The sequence below is a fragment of the Odontesthes bonariensis genome, chromosome 6 (assembly GCF_027942865.1).
Source record: "Odontesthes bonariensis isolate fOdoBon6 chromosome 6, fOdoBon6.hap1, whole genome shotgun sequence".
In the NCBI taxonomy this organism is placed as follows: Eukaryota; Metazoa; Chordata; class Actinopteri; order Atheriniformes; family Atherinopsidae; genus Odontesthes; species Odontesthes bonariensis.
Genome location: NC_134511.1, coordinates 26,862,333 through 26,874,063, shown reverse-complemented (window position 1 = coordinate 26,874,063; position 11,731 = coordinate 26,862,333). Strand labels below are relative to the sequence as shown.

The window sequence follows — 11,731 nt, the reverse complement described above, 5'->3', positions numbered from 1 at the left end:
CAGATGGCAAACTAATACTGCCATTAGCTGGTTCTGTAGAGGAACAAATTAAGCTGGTTGCAAAAAATCTTTATGTGTGGCTTGATATCACTGTAAGTTTTGAGAACCAAGTCACTAAACTTGTCCAGTCATACTTTTATCAGCTTAGAAACATTTGGAAAATATGATCAGTTTGTGATCTATTTATGATGCAAATCCCATACTGGATGCCTTAATTTCCTCCCACCTTGATCACTGCAGCAAACTTTTTCACATAAGAATGAGGAAATATGACCATAAACACCATGACATTAAAGGAAAACCTTTAATAATTTCCATTTCAAACTTCTATCCAGGTGGTGGCGCAAAGCGCATCGAAGCCGGTTTGCTATTGGCCATTAAACCCAGAAGAAGAAGAAGAAGAAGAAGAAGAAGAAGCAGAAGCAGAAGAAGAAGAACACAACACACTCCGGACATTTACCGAGGTGCCCGTGGGGTCTGGCAGTATATCATGTTTCTTTGTACTAAAGCTCTAAGTGTTCCCTCTCGGATATGTCAGCATGTTGTGCATACACAGCGCAGCAGGATAACGGCGCTGAGAATCAGAGGAGCACGTCACCAGGTAACGCTGCTAACTTTATAACACGCTACCGATACACACAGCTAGGTTCAGCAGTATATAACCAGTATCAGATGATAATGAAATTAGAAATCGTTCACTGACACTAAGATAATTGGCATCCATTCCAGCTCAGGAAGACGTTGGTTTATTCGGAGGTTCGAGCATTTTGTACGCACTCACCGGGTCCCATCTGCCAGGCTCCAAACAAAGTAAGTAGTTTGTTCCGGTGTTATGACGAAAAGTGCACGTCTGCCGATAAATGCATCCCCATTCGCGGGAGCGAAGCTGACACCCCATCCACGTGAAAAATTCAAGTTTAAAATTTTCGTTTGTGCTGCTTTGGTTTCTGAGATACTGTATTAAAGATTATTTTTTAGGTCATCCAAAGGTCACCATCCCCCCATCTTGCTCCAAAACAAACCAGAGTGGTCTACTTTTTTAGTGCTCCATTTGTGCTGCTTTCGTCTCCGAGTTACGTTTTACTTTCAGTTGATCACATGGTTTCACTATATTGATCAGGGGGCAATGAATTTCATCTGCTGCAGGTTGTAGTCATTCTGTTTGGTTCCAATAAGTTCTTTTCTCCAATTTAGTCAGTGGGAAGTTGTCGGATATGTGTATTTATTAAACAGATTGAACGGACCACTAACCGATCAATCTGTTTTCTTGAATTTTTTCACGTGGGTGGGGTGTCAGCTTCACTCAGCTACCAGCAGGGGATGCATATTTCGGCAATGCATATTTCGGCAGACCTTTGCAGAAAAATGCATCCCCTGCTTTAAAGAGAGTCTGGAATGGAATGATATTACTACATTATTATTTGTTTACCTAATTGAATTAACAGATGCGAATTTCAACAAGTCCAAAATTGTCTTCATAGTTTTAGGTTCATTTTTAGATTATTTTATCTGGACTATACTGAATAAAGATTGATATTCATAGAAAATGTATCCAACCGTCTTACTATAAAAGTGTTAGTCACTGCCCTTACTTTGGAATATTTGTACAATAATAATAATAGGTGAAAGAGATGCTCTAAACTGTACAATTGTCGGATTATCACAAGTGTACATGTATTATTCATCTACATGAAGAAATGAGAAAAAAAAGATGAACGAGTGAAACACCATTGTCATCTCAATATTATCACTGTAAGTTTATTGGATAAATGTAATAATCCACACCTGAAACGGCTTACGCGCGCTCCCGCGAATGGGGATGCATTTCTCGGCATAACACCGGAAGCAGAACACTGGTTACATGACTCAGGATTCTCAGGATTCTCTTCCAACGCAGCTTTTACAGCAGCTGTGTGTCAGTGACACACACAACAACTTATGATATAATTTGTGTTTAACTACTGCGGTCGAGCCAGACCTTGCTTTATTTTGTTTTGTGCGCATACTGGTATTCACTGTTAGAAAACAGCTTTCAAAGTAAAAGCATGATTCCTCTGGCTAGTATTTCACAAAAATGTTACCATTCATTTTTTTTTATAAATTGTAATAAGAAATATAACTATGCATTGTTATTCCCACAATGCTTTGCAATTATGATTTGATTTTCTAAATTAGATCCCCATTACATTTCACATGAGTTAAATATCACAACATCAGATCAATGATGATATGAAGTGTTGTTTCCACATAACAATTTCAATTCAGAATATACATCCTCAAAGTCAGTTGAACAATATCATCTCAATCTGGTGGTATACCAAATTTAAATTTAAAAATTGCTCCTACCAGAGAGTGTTTACCCAAGTACATAGCTCCAGAAATCTCCTTATATTCAGATTCCTAGTAAAGGAAATCTCCCTGAGTAGGATCTGAATTCCTCAGAAAGACCTTTAAAAAGTATTATCTGATGTTGTATTTAAAAAATGAAAGCCCCAATAAAGTGTCTAATCTCAAACTCTAAAGAAGTCTCACAAGAATCTGTTATTTTTCTAAATTAGATTAATGTTAAAAGGAAACGGACCTCCTCAGAGAGACCCTCGAAAATGTTCAACAATCTGATATTATTGTTCAGAATTAAATGTCTAATAATTTCTGTATCTTCACCATTTTCAGATTTCATATTGAAAAATAAACTTCATGTTTCCAATTTTACTCCAAATTAAAAGCAGACCTGGGGCACTTTCACACCAAAGCTGTTTAGTGCGCTTTAAATGGAATGGAGTTTGTTTCCTTGGATAGTCTGCTTCGTTTGGGCAGGTGTGAGAGCTCATCTGAACTCTGGTGCGGAACAAACAAGTGAGTCTCATATACAGAACAACATGCTGGACAGCTCATTGCCTCGCCTACTACTCATCCTTGGCAGCTTGTTGTGAAAACCGCAATTAGTTTTGAACACCAACGTAAAAACAAGAACACCAAGCCAGCATAAATTCTGTGGTGTTCATGCTGGCTGAAGGGGATGGAATCAATGAGCCGGGTTCTCTTCTTTGTCATGTTTTCTCCTTCCTGGTCAGTGCTCATTTCAGGCAATATCACTCCAACCAAGCAGCTGCTGCAACTGCGTGACGTTGTCCAGGAAGTTTGGTCCGCTTTCAAAAGTGCAGTTTGAAAGTGAAATTTCAGAGTTCCCCGGACTATCCTGGTGTGAAAGCACTCTTACTCAAAAAGACCCTCTAAAAATGTTACCCCAAGCTGGTGTTTTATTTCAAAATCAAATCCCCCCCCAAATTTTTCTAATATTAGATACATCTTCTGTTCAGTTCATATTAAAAGAAACCCCCTCTTTCCACAGACCACTTTCCCTTTAGATTGAAAGCAGACCCTCGAAAAGGTTCGCCCCAGTCTAGTGGGTTTTTTTTTTCAAAATGAAACCCCCGCAAATTTGTCTGATACCATTTTCCATGTTTGGATCCACATTGAAAATTAAACTCTTTGATTCTAAAATCCAGTTTTGCTTGAGATTATGAGCGGACTTCTTCATAGAGACGCTTCATAGAAGCATCTTATTTTCCATTTTACTAAAAAATGTATCGTATTTGTTGTTGGTTTCAATTTCCCATACATTTAGATGTTGTGTAAACTGTAATTTTATATGGAATTGAATAAGTTGGGTAGTGTCCACATCTACATGTAGTTAAGAATCATTCTCAGGCACATGCGTATAATTCCATTATGATTGAGGTCTATATTTTCATATATCTATATTCAGTTGGCTCTTGTTGTTATTATTTTCCTTTTTAAGACGATAAAAACAAAATCTATTTTTTGTTGTCTTTTTTTTTTTAGTAAAATTAAAAATAAAACCATAATTCTCAAGTATTGTGGGAATAACACAATGTATTGTTTTATTTCTTATTACAATTTATACAAGTTTTTCAATGCTATAAATTCTGGCCAAATGTGAAATACCATCCAGAGGAATCATGCTTTAACTTTGAATGCTGTTTTTAACAGTAAATACAAAATAAAGAAAGGTCTGGCTTGTTCGCAGTGTTTGACTGGGAGAAGCTGATCGGTGACCCACATTAAAACATATATGCTGGTGCATGTTGTAGACAGACCATGGAAACGGCACAAAAACTAATTGATAAAAGCGTTACTATCTGCCTTCTGAGTTCTTATTGTATCTTATTAAATAGCTGACCTCAGTTTCTTCTGTGTCAGTGGGCTGGAAACAGAGCTGATGGCTGGTGGAGCAGAAATATTCATCAAAGTTCAGGCTGGCAGGGAGAAGTGACCCCTGTGCAGAAAAGGTAACCTGCTGTTCTAGTTCTGTAAGCATCATGAGTGAGTGTTGAGATATTAAACTCATCTGTTGTAGCTTTGTCACTGTCCAACAGCGAGCTGTCAGAAGCAGTTTATGAGAAGCTGGCAGATGAGACATTGGATGGTCTTACCGGTTACTTTGAAGACCTGACCGATGAAGTTTTCACTGGAGCAGACTATGATGTTGTCTTCTCTGTAAGTCATCACGTTTCCTCTCCACTGTCACTGAATTTGGTGGTTTTACTGACTTGATGGGCAAATGTTTAAAAGGGTGTCAAAGAGCTTATCCTTCACATTCTACACGTCGGTGTTGTTAATTCACACACCACACACTGCCACATTCAGACGTTTTCCGATGACACGGCCATTGTTGGATGTGTTTCTGAGGATAACGAACTGGAATACAGGACAGTCATCAAGGACTTTGTCAGCTGGTGTGAGCTGAACCATCTTCAGCTTAATACCAGCAAAACAAAGGAGATGGTCGTCAACTTCAGGAGGAAAACACCCTGCTTCACGCCGGTGAACATCCAGGGATTGGACATTGAGATGGTGGAGAACTACAAATTCCTGGCTGTTCACCTCAACAAAAACAAGCCCTCTACAAGAAGGGCCAGAGTCGCCTCCACCTGCTGAGGAGACTGAGGTCCTTCGGTGGGTGCAGGGCTCTCCTCGGGACTCTGTGGTAGCATCAGCCATTTTCTATGCCGTGGTCTGCTGGAGAGGGGGCGGTACGGGCAGAGAGAGGGCGGTACGGGCAGAGAGGGGGCTGTACGGACAGAGAGGGGGCGGTACGGGCAGAGAGGGGCGGTACGAGCAGAGAGGGGCGGTACGAGCAGAGAGGGGGCGGTACGGGCAGAGACGGGGCGGTACGGGCAGTGACGGTGCGTTACGGACACAGAGGGGGCAGTACGGGCAGAGAGGGGGCAGTACGGGCAGAGAGGGGGCGGTACGGGCAGAGAGGGGCGGTACGAGCAGAGAGGGGCGGTACGAGCAGAGAGGGGGCGGTACGGGCAGAGACGGGGCGGTACGGGCAGAGACGGTGCGGTACGGGCAGAGACGGTGCGGTACGGGCAGAGACGGTGCGGTACGGGCAGAGAGGGGGCGGTACGGGCAGAGAGGGGGCGGTACGGGCAGAGAGGGGGCGGTACGGGCAGAGAGGATGTGGGTGAGAGGAGGATGTTGGCTAAACTGACATCCATCATGGACAACTCCTCTCACCCCCTCGATGACACTGTGGGGTCCCGGAGCAGCTCCTTCAGCAGCAGACTTAAGCCGCATTCCCACTGTAGGAACCTTTGGCAGTTCCTATAACCTTCTCAGGAACGGGGCCATTTTCTCCCGCATTCGCACATACAGGAACTCGGGACCATCGCCCTCAGTTCCTGTAACCATTTTAGCTCCTTCTCCTCAGCTGGGTCTGTTCTGGGTTCAATAGGAACACATCTGACGGAGGTGTGTGGTGGTTGCTAGCTCCGCCCCTTGTCATGTTGTCACGGCTGAAATGTTTCCTCATACGACACGGACACAACCGGCGCGTGTTTAATAAGTTAAACTGACACGTGGTCTCCTTTGTCTGCGGCGCTCTGCTCTCCTTCCTTCATGAAACCAAGAAGTATGGCCTGCGCTCCATCCTTCGTCTCCTGACTCTCTCTGTGAGCTCTTCCAGCCTCGATGTTAGACGCCTGATGTGATCATCAATGATTAATATCACCATCATGCAGACCATGAACACGGTGGCCTCCCCGCTCTCCATGTTAGCTTCTTTGTGGTGTTTTTTTCTTCTCTCCTTACTTTTCGCGGGTTTTGTTTTGTTTTGTTGTTGAATGTGGCGCTAAAGTAACACGTCACTGACGCAGAGGACTGCGCGCGCCACATCAGTCCCGACTCATGTGCGAATGCAGACTGAAACAGTTCCGCCGGGTAAGGACAGTTATCAGAACAAAATTCGAGGAGGACCGTTCTTAGAACGGCTCTGTCTGAATGCGGCTTTTTACACCCACGGTTCATCCCGGCAGCTGTCAGACTTTTCAACACATGCACCCACTGATCATGTTGTTGCCCTTCCATGACAATCCTGCACTCACATAGAGATTTTTCTTTATCTGTATTTATTCATATTTTGTCATTTCAACTTCATAATGTGCAATATACAATGTCACTTTACTTTTTAGTACTTGCTTTGGCTAGGGTGTGCACTTGTTTGTTTGTTGGTCATTTGTCACATGTCAGTGTTATTGCACATGTCTAAGGACTTTTCTCTTTTCTTTTTTTTTTAAATTTCTTGTTCATGTCTGTTGTTGCGTTTCTTGCTGTGTTGCTGCTGTGGCAAGTGAATTTCCCCGTTGTGGGATGAATAAAGTATAATCTAATCTAATCCAGAGAATATTCTCCAAAGCAGGAGAGAAAGAAAGAAACCATCTCAGCTTTATATGTGAGGAGAAGAATTTTTAAATTATTTACTGAATTTAACAGGGAGCCAATGAAGAGAAGCTAAAACTGGAGAAATATGATCTCTCCTGTTAGTTCTCATCAGAACTCTGGCTGCAGCATTTTGGATCAGCTGAAGGCTTTTCAGAGAATATGTGGGACAGTCCAAAAATAAAGAATTACAGTAGTCCAATCTTGAAGGAACAAATGCATGGACTGGCCCCCGTGTCTCCTTTACAGTCAAACTGGGGGTTTTAATAGGCCTTTCTAATCTAATCTAATAGGCCTACTAATCTTGTCTCCTGCCACCTGAGAAAGTTTATTTGATCTTTCAAATCTTGACTCACAACATCTACACAGTTAATTATTTACAGTGATGGAAATATAGAGTATGCCTGCCTAAAGTTTTGTATTTATTTTTATTTTTTGAAGTACATTGCAGAACTTGAACATCTAAAGTATTAGTTGCGACAAGCTTTATCATTTTGATTTTCAGTTGAAACGGTTCACAAAAGAATCTGTAAATGTCTGTTTGTGTGCACAGAGTGGTGTTTTGACAGTGAAGATTGGCAGGGACCATGGCACCTATGTCATCAACAAACAGACACCCAACAAACAGATCTGGCTTTCTTCTCCTTCGAGGTAAGATGTGCCACAAGATGAAGAAAACGTGTGAGCCTGTTTTCATTGGCTTGACTGATACTGTTTTATTTTAAATGTGCTGCCATATGAATGAAAGTGCCATAACATTTGCTGTGCAAACACACTTTTAACGTCAGCATCTTTATGTAGTTTTTATGTAGAAGCCTCGCTCCACTGTCTGTTTCCTTGAATGACTTGCTGGTATCAGTTGTGTGTTTTGCCTTTTAAGTGATATTTTAGACTGGAACTACTACGGTGAGAAGACAATTCAACTTGGCTGTGTTTACAGATGACTTTGGTTGTGTCGACTCCGCCATCTGGAAGAACTTTAAAATGAAAATGGCCGAGTAAAAGTTCTGTACCCTTCTCCATGTTTGGTGGATCCGCCGATTGCTTTCTTTTCCGGTTCCACAGCAGACAGCTACAGACTTTTACAAAATAAAAAAAGATAATAAAACGGGTGGTCTGTGGCGTAGTGGGTTGAACAGACGCCTCATGTACAAAAGGCGATAGTCCTCGCTGCAGCTGGCCCCGGTTTGAGTCCTGCATTGTACGGCCTTGTGCTGCGTGTCGTTCCCCCTCTCTCTGCCCCCTGCTTCCTGTCTCTCTAAACTTTCCTATCCATGAAAGGCACAAAAGCCACAAAAAATAATAATTAAAAAACCTTTTTTAAAACCTGCGTTAAAGGGATAGTTTGCCTCTTTTGACATGAAGCTGTATGACATCCCATATTAGCAATATTATTTATGAACATTTTCTTACCTCCCACTGCGTACTGTGAGCCGAATTCCAGCCTCGTTTTGGCGTTGATGAAGGTAGTCCGGCTAGTTGGCTGGGGCTTAAAAAAAATAAAGCGTTTTGCTTCTCAAAACAGTATGCGTTCAAAAGAGTAATACATTTGCATCACAAAATCATTCATCCAGAAAAAGTCAGACCTCACCATCGCTTGGCGCTATTTTCTCTCCCTTCGTATCACTGCGTGCTGTGTAAACCGTGCAGACCGAAGTGCAGACCGAGCAGTCCCCTGCTTCCGAGCAGGAAACACCGTGACAGGCATGGCTATCGGCAAGTGGCAATCACGGAGTGATTGAGGCAAACTATCCCTTTAATGGGCGATAAAATATTTATTGGCGTTAAATAATTATCGAGTTAACGTGATAATAACGAGGTAACTCGCCCAGCCCTAATTTATAGTGAGGGAGGTTCTCTGCGACAATACAATGCTATCTTGTTGTATTTAAGCGGTTCACATCTTTTTGCGCAGATGTGATTCTTGTAAAAGAGCAATGTCTGTTATTCATTTTCAAATAATCCATGAATTTTGTTTGTTTGACTGGTCCATTAAGACCCCTAATTTTAATTGAATTGATGTAAAGTTCAGCCATCCTTCAAGTGTGATTGTAAATTGCAATGTTCCCTACCAGACCAACCTTTTTATAGTTTAGCCTATTAGAACATGAACAGTCAATGCGTATCATCCCTTCAGTCCGGTATAATAATGTCGATACTTAATGCCAGACTTGCATTGTGGATTCTTTTGCAAAGTTGCCCAGATGATGCAGCTCCATGGTTGAGAGAGTTATCGGCTTGTTCTGCAGTGACACTAGTAGTTGTTTTTGCAGGAACCCAATTGGATGTTTGTTTGTGTTTTTTTTTCACGGCCCTCTTTTAGCCCAATGATACGTACATTGTTGTACCAAAATCTGTCTTCCATTAGCTTTACCTTGATTTTCTTCAGGTCTCCAACACAAGCATTAACCACTTTCTTTATTTCCATCCCTCTGGGTTTGGTCCATTTGTTGCATCAGACCCTGCACGGTGACGCCTTGCATCTCTTACTCAGTTGTGATGTGTTGCAGTGAGGTATTAATTTCTTGTAACACTCCTTTCATAGCATTATGGACTATTGATTCGAGCACACATTGTCTCTTCTCCAAGACCTGAGCAACAACATCCTTCATGTTTGATTCTGTGCTAGCATTAGCTGACATGTTAGCTGATTTCTGTTTCTCCGGAGATAGTTTTGATAACAGCGATACTGGTTTCGATAAGCAATGACCAATAATCAATTCTCGAGAGAATAAACTGAAATAGACCTGGTTTTGAATGAAAAACCGGGGTTGGTAAGGAGCTCTAGTCTTCAGTGACCATTGCGGTTGTTGGTCACATGTTCCCTCTCATCTTCACAATGTTTTTGAGTGCTAGGGATATGAGTAGACCTAGCTGGTTGTTTGTTTGGTGTACAAGAGCCCTTAGAGCTTTTAAACTTTGAAAAACTAATTCTTCAAATGTGCTTAGTCCATTCTTATACATACAGGTGATAGCGTTAAAGTAACATAAGAATGTCATGATGCTGTTTTTCCCAGCAGAACAAGATTGTAACAAGATGAGCAGTGTTACTCACTATACCATTAGTATTTTAACATGTCTGATGTTTATTAAATTAGCTAAAGTCATGAGGTGATAGCTTCAGTTGTTTTGATTTGCTTTGAATTTTGACTGAAACTCAAAATTACTTCTGTGCAAATAATCACAAAGTTAATTTCCAACTTTTTTTTTTGTGAGCTGATTTTTTTGGATACTGTTGCTTTGAGGTGGGATAATAACAAAAGGTGTAGTCACAGGCTATGGTTCTGTATAACATCCATTTAAATTCAAATTTATTCCCTTTTTTCTCTTGTGATTGCAGTGGACCGAAGCGCTATGACTGGACAGGCGAACGCTGGGTGTACATTCATGATGGTATCGGCCTCCACCAACTGCTTTCTAAAGAGTTTTCCATCATCTTCAATAGAGACATAAACCTGTATAACCTGCCACATTCCTGAAATGCCATACTCGAAAAATATCTGCTTACTGCTGCTTGCTAATTACTTACTCAGAAAAGCTCATGAAAGCTAAAACCACTGTATTTGCTGTACAAAGGTTTCAGTACAGATTCTTTAAAAGAAAGGGAAGCAAATATGTTTTAATTGTATGTTCAACTCCAAGCCTCCCTTTGTTATAATAAATGTAATGCCTACTCTTCATTCTGTCAACCAGCTGCTAGTTGTCATTACATGGAACACTATTTAATAACTACTTGCATTTTTCCATATGTATTTGGACAAAGACATTTTTGGAATTAGACCTTCACACCAACTAGAGTTGAAATAAAGATGTGATTGAGGTGTAGACTTTTTGCTATAATGCAAGATATTTAGAAAAATGTGGCATCAACAGTAAAAAAAAATATTACAATTGGACTTGGAATTGAAAGTTAGATGAGAGCGAGAGTAATGGCTGCATAAAACGGTAGCTCCCTCACACCAACGTTAAATACACATAGAAATAAACTTGTGAAATAAGGGGGAAAAAGGACACAAGACATTGGAATATGTGTGGGGGTCTCCATGAAAAAGAAAAGAAACCAGAACATCCAAAGTAAGGAAGGAAAATACACTGCAAAGGAGAGCAAGATGGTACCTGAAGCTATCATGTCTACCTTTCAAAGTAGCCTTGACAAATAAACAGTAAGCTGCAGGAATGAAAGAAAGAGCTGAAAATGATGATGGACAAGTTGGATTACTTGGAATTTAGATTCAGGTGGAACAATCTGGTTTTATGGCATAGAAGAATAAGCAGAGGTGAAGGGTGACTCGATGGCGGACTTTGTGGACAAATTGCTCAGACAGGAGTTTTCGTTAAACTTAGATCTTCAGATTCAAGGAGCCCACCAAGCTTTAGTTCTATAGCCAAAAGCAGGTCAACCACCAAGGTCTATTGTCGTGTCTTTCCAGCAGTTTACTATGAAAGAAAATTGATCTTTTTTTGACCATGACAGAGGACGCTGTATGTAAAGCAGATGTAAACATCAAGAAGGTATTAAAGAGAGAAGTAATCCTGTTCCAAACGCCCCAACCACATGCGCATTCACTGGCTTTGCGGTGTGAAAACTTATGGCGATGCCAAAGACACAACCAGCAACTTAAGTAATGGAGGATATGAGGTGGAGGATACAGTGGGCAACACCAGGGACTCGGCACTCGTGAAAAAGCTACAAGTCAACTGCGATCGCGACATAGAACCTAGCAGGAGAGAGCGAACAGGGGAGGTTGGCAGATAAGCACGGGACAGCTGCAGAAATTTCAGTTTAACAATAATAATAATAATAATAATAATAATGACTTGGTTTTATATAGCGCCTTTCAAGTAACCCAAGGTCGCTTTACAAAATGGAGATGGGGCTAGGGAATAGAGGAAAGAAGAGGGGAGGGGGTAGAAATGGGGATGGGGCCAAGGTGATTAAGGACCATAGGCCTCAGTGAATAAGTGGGTATATATACCAGAATAC

General features: G+C 41.3%; 1 protein-coding gene across 2 annotated transcripts; it reads left to right on the top strand.

The window, feature by feature from the left end:
* The first annotated feature begins 391 nt into the window (after positions 1–391).
* Positions 392–10,425, top strand: fxn (frataxin). Of its 2 annotated transcripts, XM_075468173.1 has the most exons (6): positions 392–601; positions 730–810; positions 4,225–4,313; positions 4,401–4,521; positions 7,301–7,398; positions 10,088–10,425. In XM_075468173.1, the coding sequence occupies exons 1-6, from the start codon at positions 491–493 to the stop codon at positions 10,224–10,226; spliced, it is 639 nt and encodes a 212-aa protein (XP_075324288.1). In that variant the 5' UTR covers positions 392–490; the 3' UTR covers positions 10,227–10,425. The 2 variants fall into 2 exon arrangements, with proteins under 2 accessions (XP_075324288.1, XP_075324289.1); XM_075468174.1 differs by lacking the exon at positions 730–810.
* The last annotated feature ends 1,306 nt before the right edge of the window (positions 10,426–11,731 follow it).

What these genes read in the sequence shown, in the direction of transcription:
- fxn (XM_075468173.1), top strand. Translation starts at nt 491, where the DNA reads ATGTTTCTTTGTACTAAAGCTCTAAGTGTTCCCTCTCGGATATGTCAG. An exon ending in TCTGCCAGGCTCCAAACAAA is followed by an intron (nt 811 to 4,224) that starts GTAAGTAGTTTG and finishes CTTCTGTGTCAG; the next exon opens with TGGGCTGGAAACAGAGCTGA. An exon ending in GTGACCCCTGTGCAGAAAAG is followed by an intron (nt 4,314 to 4,400) that starts GTAACCTGCTGT and finishes ACTGTCCAACAG; the next exon opens with CGAGCTGTCAGAAGCAGTTT.